This window comes from Mercurialis annua, linkage group LG3 (genome assembly GCF_937616625.2).
Source record: "Mercurialis annua linkage group LG3, ddMerAnnu1.2, whole genome shotgun sequence".
Classification (NCBI taxonomy): domain Eukaryota; kingdom Viridiplantae; phylum Streptophyta; class Magnoliopsida; order Malpighiales; family Euphorbiaceae; genus Mercurialis; species Mercurialis annua.
In genome coordinates, this window is record NC_065572.1 from 69,280,474 (window position 1) to 69,293,960 (window position 13,487).

Here is a 13,487-nt window from a genome sequence, read left to right on the forward strand (position 1 = left end):
CAATTTTACGTATATGGCTACAAATAGGATAAGCAATAGTTCATCAATGGAATGCCACGAATCTTGTAAGAACTCAAATTTTACACTTCCAGAAATCACAAGTATTAAGCATTTGTAAAATGTAGCATTATTCACAAAGTTAACTCCATTTTTTCCCAGTTTTTTTTATAGAAACATGTCCTCTAAGTTGCTCTCATTTAGTCTTATAAACTCTAGTAACAGAAAAATCTCCGATTTACAGTTAGAAAGTTGGTATGTTTTAATGGGCAAAACATGTGGAAACCAAGAAAAGGACTAGTCCTGTGTTTGCTTCTAGGTAAGGGAAATTTCCTTGAATTGCATCCAAATTATGTTATCTTTATAGCTGTTTGTGCCGATTGCTTGCGTATGGACCATACCTTCATCATTTGGCTAGAGCTTTAATGGTCAAAATTACCATGCATGAGCTAGCTAGCTAGCTACCTCCTCCATATATGCTCAATCTTTAAATGCACTGCTCGTTTCTATGTTTCCTCATCTAAATTGCAAGGACCACCACCGCCAACATTTTGCATATGGTGTGCTAATTTATTCGGCTATTTCCCAACTTATTGGGGAGTTTCAGAATTTTGCATTAAGTGTGATATCAAATGAAAATTGGCGTAAAAAAATGAGATATTCATTAAGTAATACTGGTTCGGTGCAATCCAAACTTCATGCATTTGTACAAGAAATTAAGCATCGGATTATGGCATTCTAGCAGCTTCCATCGTTTACTTTCTGCTTATTTTGCATGCAACACACCGCGTTAGCTTAAGTAAGACCAACATTTTTTACTTAAAGGTGCAGTTGGTCACAAATAAAGGCAATAAAAAGAATGATATACAGAAACCTGAACAATTGAGGCATAGTTAAGATTATTGCTTTTCAAGAAGGCTACCACAGAATGCCAAGTCAAAACGCTCTTCAGGAGGATCTCCGATGCAATCAAATACTGCATCTGCATTTAAAAAGTCTTCATCCGCCGTGTAACTGTAAACCAGGATTCATTCTGATGTTAATTAAAATACCACAGAATCATACTGACAACTCAAATCATGACCAACTTACCCACTCTTTGTTACTATACACTTCATTCCGGCAGCTTTGGCGGCAGCAAGACCGATTGCGCTGTCCTCTACCACTACGCAACTACACCAATCCAGATATGCATTCCGGTTAATACACAAAATTTATTGAACTATTACTTATAAGTATATAGCATAAATGTTTTAGATTGGGACTAATGTATACTGAAAATATGTTGAGAGGCTAACTGATTTTTTTAGTTAACCTCTTCTATGAAATCAACTTTTAACTGTGAGCACTACAACTAACCTGTGCAGTATGTAAATGAAAACACTAAAATAGAAAAGGCTCAAACAGAGTTCCAAAATTGTTTTCAAAATAGGAACGAATGATGAAGCATAGAACTTAATAAGTTTCGATACATAGCAACTGAATTAGGATGATTTTGATATTTGATCATGCGGGGGACTAAACTGATGACCAAACTCTTTTATTTTGTTTCTACAATGTGATTATCATGGATCATGGGGTACCTGGAAGGATCAACACCCAGAGTGCTGGCTGCTAATGTGTAAATGGCCTGTTAGGACAAGGGAAACAGCTCTATGGTTAGCTGCATAGGAAGCCATGGTCATTCACAGAAGAGACGATCTTAGTGTATTGGTTTAAAGAAATACCGGATCAGGCTTTTTACGTGGAACAACATCTCCTGCAAATATCTTGATTTTCTCTGCTCTTTCAGGTCCTAGCAAACAAGAAACTATTGCAGACACCTGAAATCATAACATAGAGTTCAATCACCAAAGTAAAATGTATTAGTATAAGCTAGCAGTCCCCTAAATTCATAGCATCAAGATTCTTTTAGAGTTCAGAGTCTATGAATCTGGAAAGCGATCAAGCTAACGTATAGAAATGCTTTGCATGGAAAATTATCAAGTTCTACATTTCAGCATTCCCATTTTCGTGCTACACATTGATTATCTAACAATTTCAGACATTATGCCTTTGACCACTAAAAATCATTACAAATCATGTTTGACAAATTGTAGAACCTGGTTGTGCATACCGCCTTCTCATTTGAAGTACTGCAGACTGCAACTTTGACGTCTTTCCCTAAAGCTTGATCAACGAGCCTGTCAAATTTAATAATCTAGTTTTAATCATGATCACTAATAGCATAATAATAGATACACTGAAAGTTAAAACATCAAAGCAAAAGATCACTTTGCAACGCCTGGCCGAAGAGGTAACAATTTCTTCTCAATAAGGACCATAAATAATTCTGTCTTTCTCTTATGAAGTGAAGCTATGAATTCTTTCCGTTCTTCTTCACTCTTCGGAGCATTTTCCGGCCATCCAGTTTTGTTAAAGTAGGCTGTCATCCTACAAAATACAACAATCAACTACTAATATAGCCAATTCACTCCGAATTCCGGCTTCAAATTTTTACATTACTAATACTAATACTAACACTACCTTTCCTTTCCACCTCCAATTTTGAGCAATTCACCATACAAATCGACATCCCATGTCACTCCCAATTCTCTCTGCAGAATCAATCACCAGCAGTAATGCTCATCAGGGCACAAACAAGACACAACTAGAGATAAATAAATGAAAAATCAAGCACCACATAATTCACCAAAACCCACTAGCGAAAAACTCAAATTTGAGGACCAATTTGAAAGTAAATCAGACAATACAAATCAAGAACAGAAATAAACAAAAAAAACACGAAAAGGGAACATAATTACTTCGTTGAAAGTGTCGTTGAAAGATATCCTATGGCCATCTTTCTCAGTGTCGACAAGAACACCGTCGCAGTCGAATAAAAGAGCTGACGGAAGAACAGAAGCTAAGCAAGTGAATCCACCGCTACCAGTTCTTGTCTTGTAACCAATAGTTCTTCTTCTTCTTGCTGTCTTATCCGGACATAGTTTTGTACCGAACAATGTAGATGAAGTTAAGTGTCTGGTTTTATGGGGTTTAAGATTGAAAATCGAAGTGTTGTTTTGACAAGAAACTGAAATTGTAGCCAAGGAAACAGAGATTGTCGTTAATGATGCCATCAGAAAGTTTTTCGGTTCCTTCTTTCCTTTCCTTTTTAACGGTTTTGAGTAACCAACTTATCCTACTGAACCATGGCCGCAGCATATCGGCACAAAAACGGTGTCGTATTCATACGGCTGGATGTAAATTGGAGAAAAGGACCAACCCGACCCTCGAAATTGTATCTCGGGATCAATTAAGTTAATTTTAATCTTTATAGTCAATTAAATTTCAAGAATTGTGTTTCGGAATCGAACAAGTCACTTTTTTAATTTTTTTGTTAGTTAATTAGATCTCAAATTTTGTGCTCGTGATCAAATAAGTTACTTATTTGAGGCTAAATAGTATAAACACCTCGCTCAATAACGTTTTCTATTTCATAAATGTGTCAGACACTTGGCGTTTCAGACACAAAATTTTAAATTTAATATAAAAAAACCTTAAACTAAGGTTGTTTTCCCGCGTTTATGTTTCGTTTTTGTGTGTCCGTATACTTGCTACTTAGATTTAAGGTATAAAAATCAAGCTTCATTTAATTTAGATTAAAAAAGTTTGAAATCTAATTATATACAAAATTTAAAGTGACTTATCTAATTTTTATAGACAAATTTTGAAATTTAATTGATTAAAAAAAGTAAATGTAAATTTATTTAATCCGGGACAGAATTGACCATTTGCTCATTTAAATAGGGTTTTAATGCGCTGAGCTGTGTAACTAATGGTAGTTTTATTGTAGGTTAATGTGCCCTAGTTCTACATTAACCATTTTAATTTACAAATTAGTAAAAATCTCAAGGAACGGTATTATTTTTCAACAAATAGCCAATAAATCATTGAAATCAGACGGGTTAACTGATTATAGTATCAGAATTACTTCACCGGTGATCAGTCATGGAGAAAAAAGTAAATTTCCTTTTCCGAATTTGCGCGACTTTAATTTTATGTAAATTTCATTAAATAATACTCTTATCATATTTGATTGTTTTTCCGATTGACCAGCGACCGATAATTACTCCGGCGGATGACATCAGCCGGTTACCGGACGACATTCTCGCGTTAATTTTATCGCAACTATCAATCAAAGAGGCGGCACTGACCAGCACTCTTTCAAAAAGATGGGAACCTATTTGGAAATTAATTAGCATCTTAAACTTTGATGAACACTCTAATAATGGAGTTAGGCATGATTTTATTAGTAAATTATTAGATATGCATTGTGGACATATATATTCTTTTAGACTTCAATATCATCATTATTATAGATTTAATCATTACATTGATAAATGGCTTGAGATAGTATTTAGGAAGAGAATTCAAGTAATTGAGTTAGATTTTCATACTATGGTTCCTCAAGTTTATAGTTTCCCTCGTTATAGCGATTATAAATGCTTAACCGTCCTTCGTTTACGACATCTGAAAGTAACTACAGATGATGTGGATCATATTATTGCTGCTAGTCCTTTACTTGAGGTGCTGTCTATTAGGAATGCTAGTGAGCTACTTAGTTTTAGAATTGCTGGTCCGTCGATCAAATTGAAGGCGTTGGAGCTTTATTATTGCTTTTATTTGCAGAGTGTTGAGATTTCGGATTGTAGCCATTTGGTTTCTTTTAAATATCAAGGACCGAGAGTCATTAAGTGTTTAAATAATGTTCCTTTGCTTAGTCGATTAGATTTGGAAGCTTATAGAGGGTCTCTTTGCTATGCTCTTAGCGCGTTTATAATCTTTTTCCCTCGGCTGAAGGATCTCACATTGAGAGAGGCCCAGAAGGTCAGTATATGCTTCTTTACTTGTTGAAATTGCGGGATGCATTTATGAGCTTTTGCATCGCAATGTTGTTATTTCTTGTTACTAGTTTCGAATTATAATGACTATATGAAAATTGTTCTTGTAGAGTGTAGAGATATTGGAGACATCTCCGTATATACCTTTTGTGCTTACTAATCTCAGGCGGCTAGTGTTAGAAGTTGGTGTACTAAGAGATCTTTGTCTTCTTAAGTACACTAGTTTGATCAAGAAATCTCCTTTTCTACGTGAATTCGTCCTTCGGGTTAGAACTTTAATCACTTGCATGTTATTAGCTAGCAATATCATACTCCTTCCGTTCCTAATTAATTGACGTTTCAGATAGTTTTTTTTGTTCCAAATTATACGACGCTTTCATTTACCAATGCATTTAACTAACTTTTTATCCATTTTACCCTTATTTATGCACACTACTTTCGGTAATATACAAAGCTAAGAAATGATTGTAGGATTTATTATAAGGGAAAATACAATACCTTGCATATGCACTAATTACATTTCTAAACTACATATGCTTAAACCTAAACGTCAATTATTAAGGAATGGAGGAAGTAGTACTTATATTAGTATATATCTACATTTTCGCTCTTCAACATCTGTTTTTGCTTTTTCTTATTATAGCAACTAAATTTTCATCTAGTTCTTCGAAACAAAAGGATCATTTTTTAGTTATGTCTCGAAACAGAATCGATCATTTTTTAGTTATATTCTGAAACAGAATGATCATATATTTGTTTTGTTATGTTGCAGTTATTTTATGAACATGAACCGGTTGATAGGAAATGCACGAAGGCTGCTAATAGTCCACATGAGCATCTGAAGAGAGTAGAAATTGTTGGATATTGTGGGTGTGCAATCGAACATGAACTTGCAAGATATCTTGTTGAGAATGCTGTTAAGCTTGAGAAAATTATTATCAGTCCTTGTTCTGAAAGGAAAGTGGAAGCCACAATCAAAGCCAAGAAGCTTGAGAAAAGATTATCTCAGGGAGCTGAGCTGGTAATTCATTAGGATTTCTTGGATTAATTCGATTTGCCATCATTCACCAATACATTATTTTTGTTTTTAGATAGATGTGTGTAATTTTGGTAAGCTATTTTTTTTTGGAAGTTTGAATTCCTATTTAGACCATCTCGCTACAAGGTAGCATTCTATAATTTACGATAACTATTAACTACAGACTACAATTAACTTGTCGTCTTGTAATTGCATCGCTTTAACGATACACGTCATTTTGACGGAATGATGTTTGCATTTGACGTGCAATCCAAAGCTTTCTCTGTTCTTTGTAGTGTTTTGTCTTCAATTTTCCAAGTGTTTAGCCTCACATCTTTGGTAATTCCTTAAATCTCCAGTTCTCCACTTCATGCCCAAGATGGGACTTGAACCCAAAACTTCAAGGATTTAGTATGTTGTTTATATAATATTTTATGAATTTTATAAACTTTAGTATATTAAGACCACAATTACTATTTTCATCTTCAACAGTGGTTTCATTATCTCATTTCAGATTAAAAATTCAATTAACTTTTCAATTTTTCGTGTTTTGGAGGTAGAAATCAAAAATTACACTACATCTATAAAAAAAAATAACAACAAAAAAGTATATAACAAATTAATATGAACATTTAAAATAATAATTTAGATTCATTTGTAAAAAAACTAAAACAAATGAGATTTATATAAAAAAAATATGTGTACAATCAAACATAATAAATAACTAAAATTCATAATTATTCAAATAGAAAATAAATATATTGTCTCTTTTTCTTTCTGAACTCTTTAATATCATCATAGTTTAGTTTATTATTCTGGAAAAAAATGTATCAAAAATATCACTATTTATAACGTTTTATTTATATATCTATAATCCAGTGAGGAAGAATATTAAAAAGAAAACCATAAAAAAAACATTTATTTTTTGGGAAAAATAAACAAAAATCAAAACGCAGCGTTTCCATTCTATAGCTGCAGTTCCGAACTGGCTGGCACTCTGCGGGCTGCGCCATATCTTCCTCTTCCCTTTTGTTTGATGGCAATGGCATAATTAAAATTGGTCATAAACTTAAAAAAAAACGATTTTGTATGCATTTGAGTTCGAGACAATGAAGCGATTTTTCAAGCCAATAGAAAAAGAAGGGTTTGCAAAGAAACCAACACTTACGCACGAAGACACTGAAAAGAGCCCAGAAGAAAAGAACGGTGAAAACAAGCAGAAGAGGGAGCCGTTAAAGTTTATTACGTGGAACGCTAACAGCTTACTTATTCGGGTCAAGAATGACTGGCCCGAGCTCACCAAGTTTGTCACTACAATTGATCCTGATGTCATTGTCATTCAGGTTCCTCTTTTACATTCACCCTTAATTCTTCACTTAAATTTGATCAGTTTGGTAAAATATGTGTGTTAAAGTGGGTGTTTTAGGATTAGGGCTTTGGATTTTGTTTTGTGATATTGTGAGGGCTTTGAAATTTGTTTGTATTAGGAAGTTTTAGTGAGAATGTAGGGCAGAATAGAGCTGACAGTGTGAGTGTATTGATGTAGGAAGTAAGGATGCCTGCTGCTGGCTCAAAGGGTGGGCCGAAAAACCCTGGAGAGTTGAAAGATGACACGAGCTCTTCCCGTGAGGAAAAGCAGGTAACATTTATATACGGGATAACTGTGAATATTATAACATTCAATGCGAACTGGATTTTAGAATTTATGCAACTGTGTAGTTTCTGAATAGTTTAATTTCTGTGAACTGTAATATGAATTGTGACTTGGATTTGTAACTAGAAAATTATGCAATTTTTGCGATTCGCATTCTTGTAGAATTTGTATCTTGTTTTAACTAGCATGAGGAGGAAGTTCTTTAGAAAATTAAAATCTCAAAGTAATCTAACTTTTATATACTATCTAATTATTCCAAAGTCACATTAGTGTTAATGAAGTTTTAGAACAAACATAGATAAAAAAGGCGATCTCTATAGTAACATTAATATTCTAGAAATTATACGTATATCATAGGTTGTTAGGAAGGTGCATGAACGTCAAATTTCTGGTGTTTTACTCATAACGTATTCTAGTTCTTGTCTAATTATGCAGATATTGATGCGTGCTCTTTCTAGTCCACCATTTGGAAATTTCAGAATTTGGTGGTCTCTAGCAGATTCAAAGTATGCAGGGACTGCATTGTTAGTTAAGAAATGTTGTCAGCCTTTAAAGGTCTCTTTCTCTCTAGACAGATCAGGTAGTTCGGTTCTAATCTGCTGTTCAAGCTCTCATTTGGGAATAAAAAACTGAGTCACAATTTGGGTCAAATTTTTTATGTGATGGAAATTATCTCTCTTTTTCTTCTATTTTTTTGCATATTAAGTAATTCTCACTTGTGCATTTTCTTTGTGATTAGCTTCAAAGCATGAACCGGATGGACGGGTTATTTTAGCTGAATTTGAGTCGTTTCGTTTATTGAATACATATTCCCCAAACAATGGGTGGAAAGAGGAGGAGAACTCATTTCAGAGGAGAAGAAAATGGGACAAAAGGATTTTGGAGTTTGTTGTGCAATCATCAGATAAACCTCTTATATGGTGTGGTGATCTAAATGTTAGGTTAGTATTTCCTTTTATCAATATTTTTGTGATGGAAGTGCCACTGTAACGTGTCTCATTCAATTTTGTGTAGGATGTTCTGTTTCCTTTTGGCCTTGTTTTAATTTAATTATGCAGAAAATCACAAGCGATTCTCGATCTATGATATCATTCAAACTCCTACTATTGAATTAGGGGACATTAGTAGATGATTTAATCCTTCACATATTTTCGAGTTCCAAAAAACTGAAGGCAGACTTTGATAACTGAAAAGAAAAGGTGTTACATTGACTTTTGCGCAAGTGATTCCTCAAAAGTGATGAATCAATAATTGGCATTTTTATGATTAGGCTACTTGACCTTTAAGAGAACTGTTCTTGGCTTCTTAAGAAAGTGTTCTTGCAATTAGATCATCTCCATGTGTCTAAATTTTGCAGGAATTAGTATTATTATCAGTGATTTTATACTTAAAAGCTGTGATTTCTAAAGTGCAGCCATGAGGAGATCGATGTGAGCCATCCTGATTTTTTCAGTGCAGCAAAGCAAAATGGTTATGTTCCTCCAAACCAAGAGGTGTTAGTATTTGTCTGAACATATTTTGATAATTTTAGTGTCAAGTCCAGTTTTGGCGTTGCATGATCAATTAAGTTGCCTCTGGCATCAGAAAGTCTATGATGAGCTACTAGACAACACAGATTTTCTTTGGGTCATGTAAAGTTTTTACATCAAGTGGAATTTATTGGGCCATGTGTATAGAATTGTTTGATATGCCGAGAAATTGTTCTGCATATAAAATTTTATTTGGCATGGATGCTTATTAATTTCACGAACAAATTTATTTAATTAATATTTTGCAGCATGCTCTGCCGTGTCTAAACAATTCCCATGGCCTTTGCTTTCTACTGTTGCAGGATTGTGGGCAGCCTGGCTTTACCTTGAACGAGAGGAAGCGCTTTGGTTCCATTCTAAGAGAGTGAGTGCCTCCACTAAATATGCACCATTGTGATTAATTTAGCTATTAGGAATCATAAACAAAACCCTTATGAGACTCTAATATAGATTGATTTAAATGTTTGAACGTGATGAAATACTTCAGGGGAAAGCTGATAGATGCATATAGAGTTTTGCACAAGGAGAAAGATATGGAGCGCGGCTTTTCATGGTCTGGAAACCCAATTGGAAAGTATGAAATTATTACTGTATGGATCAGCTATTAATCACACACCTATGATTGATTTTCTGTTGATCACTTATGTTTGAATATGATCTTCACAATGAAATTTTCTCTCGTCCGTTATCAGTTCAGTATTTAAGTTGAATGTAGAGGAAGTGATAAATGTTTTAGTTCCTAATAATTGATTTTGTCATAGATACCGAGGGAAAAGGATGCGAATTGATTATTTCATAGTTTCGGAGAAACTCAAAGATAGGATTGTATCATGTGAGATTCATGGGCAAGGAGTTGAATTGCAAGGTATTGTTTTCTTTATCCTTTTTTGTTGCTCCAAGCAATATGTTTCTATCAGTGAAGTTCCACACAAGGTGTTTGTACCAGTTCTTATGTTGGGAAGTCTATTTATTATCCACTTGAGAGATAGATATGTTTATGTGGTTCCACTGTCTTGGGGTGTTCAAGTTCAACACATATTGGGGATGTAAATCTTAATGCAGTAGCACTAATAAGTTTTCTTTCTGATTGAAACAGTTAAGCCAACTTCAATCCTTTTGTCAGTGGGTAAACAAATTTGAAATTGGCATTGTATTAGTCTTCACTCCTTTAATTTCTCTTTACTGCCCAAGTATAATCTTTTAGTATAGTCCTTGATAGAACCATGTATACTCATTTTAGGCTTTTCGCTACTAATTTTCACCTTCCAATGCAAGAAAGCTAAAGAAATGTGAATAATATCCTTCTTTCATGAATGATTGCTATTGGTTTCTCTCTCTTTAAAAAAACTCTATTTTTTTCTGCTGTAGAGAAGCTTTATTTTCTCATTCAACCTTGGCATTTTGGCAGGTTTCTACGGAAGTGACCACTCCCCAGTTTCTTTTGAACTTTCACCGCCTTCCGAGGAGAGTTAATATTCATGCATGTTCGTTTTCTGATTATGCAGGTATTCTAATTTGTAGATGTATTAGATGGAACTCTTCATTAAGCCAATTCCATGGTTTTTTTCTAGTGCTTTAAGTACCAATCACGGATCCAACCATTAACTACAACTAGTGGCATAAAAGAGCATTTTGAGCTCTGGATTGTCCAAGTTAGGCGGAATTTAATGTAAAAAAGTATATTTTGAGAATTTGTTTAAGAAAGATAAGTATATAAATTTGATGAAATATGTTCAACCACTTCCCATATGGCAGGTATCTGCCTTAAAGGTGTTTCTTCTCCCCTCTTTCTCTCATTATTTCTCTACAAGAGTATATTAACTTTTGAGATTGCTTATGTATTATGGTTTTATGATGTGACAAAATATTTTTCTAAACGGGTCCGACTTATAATGGTTTATTTGTTTTTTGTTTACAAAGTACATTTTTAGTGGGGACCAAGTTCATGGACTGGTAAAAGAAAGGGTATTTTGCTCATGATTGGGGGTTATGTGGGGTTGTAATGGAATCTAAAGATTACAATTTTTGCTTTGGAAGTTTTGGTTTGATTATGGCGCATCACATGCATATGTTGATTGTATATTTCTTATTGCCTAGTGACTGGTGTTATAGTTCATAAAGCTGTAAGCTTATCTCGAATAATGGTCGTGAAATGTGAAACACTTATCATAGGCTGATGATATCTTGTGAATTTACAAACTGAGTATTAATTCATTGTTTGAACTTTATACGATGGTTTCCAATGGCGAAAGCATTTTGCGGAGCCGACTCTGTGAGTTGAAAGCTAGGGGTCTTGTTATAATTTCATTGAAGATTAGAGCAGTCCCTCTTACTCTATGGCTTGGCTGCCCATCACCAAGTTTAATTGTAGTGGAGGTATGGAAGTAGATAGGGGTTGGGACCTCAAATTTTTAGTTTCTAGTGCAAGAATATGAATGTTACAGCAAGTTAAGTTGAGACTGTAGGAGGAGGTGGGTTTTTTTGACATACATTTCTCCTTTTTTTCTTTTCTTTCAATTAAAAAGTTACAGCCGTCTATTTAAAATATTAGAATATTAATTGTGTTTTTTTAATTGTGTGAAAATAGCCAAGGAAATAATTATCTTAAAAAACAAAGAGACTAGTAGTTATATTTTATTTTTATTTTTTATAAGCTATCTGCAAACAATGCTATATAAATAATAATATATATATTTTTAAGCATTTTGTTGTGTGTTAAATTATTAGTACATATATATTCTATTAAAGAAAAAGCTAGCAGTCTATGGATTGGAAATTGAATTTTTTTTACATAAACTCAGTTCAGTATGTTTTCATGGACTAAACCAATCACAACACGTCATTAAAATGATGATATTAATATAATTTCGTTTGTTATTTTTTTACACATTTTAATAGTAATATTATAATATTATCTTTATTTTAATGATATATTGGAATATCAATGGCTCAATTCGGATGACGTGGCAGATTGACTCTACTATGTCGGGCGGTACAGCAGTCGGGAATGTGCAATAACTAAATCAGATTAAATTATTGAATCAAACCGAAATAATTGTTCGTAGCTGTTGCTGATAGCTGTCTATGTTTTTCAATTATATGGAGCTGTGTAAAAATCAAATCGGACCGATCCCGAATTTTAGAACCGCATCAGCTCATAGCCTTTTTTCCGATTGCAGCGTTGGGTACAACACTCTTCCCCTACAATGCGCCAATTACAATGCTTAGCTAGCTTCTGTTGTTTCCCTAGACGGGCCCTGCGGCCCACCTTTGCTTAATATTACCTTCCAACCATATTATTACACGTGGACTTATCTTCCTTCCTGCGGCTGTTGACATTAAATTGACATGTCATACTTGTTGTAGACTCCGCTTGACCCATGGTCATGGTCCAAGTCAAATCCAGATAGTTAAAATTAAACAGTAAAATATAAGCAAGTTAGAGGTAAATTTTATTTGTTTACAAAATTCATTGATTAATCAATTTTATGGATAAGTAATTAATTAATTAACTCAATTATATAGTGTAGATTAGTAGTTCATTTAATAATCTTATCCTGTCATGGTTGCATGTGACATTTTGATCTAATCATCAAAGCAGAAACCTTGTTTTTTTTTTTTGACAATCGAATAATCTTTCATTAATAATGAAGAGCAGTTACAGGTGTAAGATTTCAGAAAAGGTATAACCGTTTCTAATGATCTGACATGAAACAAGATATAAACCTTGATTCGCAGATCGCCTTACAAAACAAAATCAAAATTACATAACCGCTCTAACACAATAAGATCCAATCCTTTTCTGTCTAACAGAAGACTCACAAACTCTTCATAAAAAACAACAATTTTTTCATATAGAAAGAACAACAAAACTTTCAAAAAAGAAAGACAATCGCTGTAAAATAGTTATAAAAAAACTAATATAACCTATAACGATTTCATCTTCAATCTTGAAAGGGCTTGATCCATCTCTGATTTTTTATTTGTATATCTATTAAAATTGATGCGCCTCGTCGATAGATTTACCAACCAAAATGAAAAAGATGAAAAGGAGTCGATCATTTATTTTATTCTAAAGCAATAAAAAAGAAATGGCTACCGCTAACGGTAAAAATAAACTATTGACGGCAGCCGAAGCGAAAAACAAAGAAGAAACGCTTGACGGCTAGGGTTTTCTATTTGAGAGAGAGGAAAGAGGAAAAAAAGTTTTTTTAGCAGAAACCTTGTTTATTGATAAGAGTTTGCATTTAAAAAAATGTTTTATTTCATGTCAAATTATTAAGAATTGCTTAGTCTTTTCTTCTAATTTTACCAGTGAAATATGCATAACAATATTAAACTTTGACCTTGCACCAAAGGAAAATTGTTTGTTAGTTATTCTGAAGGAAAAACACCACATTGAAAAT

General features: G+C 33.6%; 3 protein-coding genes across 3 annotated transcripts; 2 read left to right on the top strand and 1 right to left on the bottom strand.

Moving 5' to 3' along the window:
* Positions 1-636: 636 nt before the first annotated feature.
* LOC126674168 (CBBY-like protein) lies at positions 637-3,174 on the bottom strand. The gene is made up of 8 exons (XM_050368567.2): positions 2,802-3,174; positions 2,524-2,594; positions 2,272-2,430; positions 2,114-2,180; positions 1,725-1,820; positions 1,581-1,627; positions 1,090-1,170; positions 637-1,011 (listed from the first exon to the last, which is right to left on the bottom strand). Exons 1-8 carry the CDS (start codon positions 3,114-3,116, stop codon positions 897-899), a joined length of 951 nt encoding a protein of 316 aa, XP_050224524.1. The 5' UTR covers positions 3,117-3,174; the 3' UTR covers positions 637-896.
* Positions 3,175-3,818: 644 nt separating this feature from the next.
* On the top strand, positions 3,819-6,193 carry LOC126671113 (F-box/FBD/LRR-repeat protein At5g53840-like). Its single transcript, XM_050364823.2, has 4 exons — positions 3,819-3,999; positions 4,096-4,866; positions 4,991-5,146; positions 5,653-6,193. The coding sequence occupies exons 1-4, from the start codon at positions 3,988-3,990 to the stop codon at positions 5,911-5,913; spliced, it is 1,200 nt and encodes a 399-aa protein (XP_050220780.1). The 5' UTR covers positions 3,819-3,987; the 3' UTR covers positions 5,914-6,193.
* Positions 6,194-6,882: 689 nt separating this feature from the next.
* Positions 6,883-10,821, top strand: LOC126675528 (DNA-(apurinic or apyrimidinic site) endonuclease). The gene is made up of 9 exons (XM_050370180.1): positions 6,883-7,241; positions 7,445-7,537; positions 7,988-8,132; positions 8,292-8,493; positions 8,967-9,045; positions 9,384-9,445; positions 9,569-9,655; positions 9,843-9,946; positions 10,490-10,821. The coding sequence occupies exons 1-9, from the start codon at positions 7,008-7,010 to the stop codon at positions 10,552-10,554; spliced, it is 1,071 nt and encodes a 356-aa protein (XP_050226137.1). The 5' UTR covers positions 6,883-7,007; the 3' UTR covers positions 10,555-10,821.
* The last annotated feature ends 2,666 nt before the right edge of the window (positions 10,822-13,487 follow it).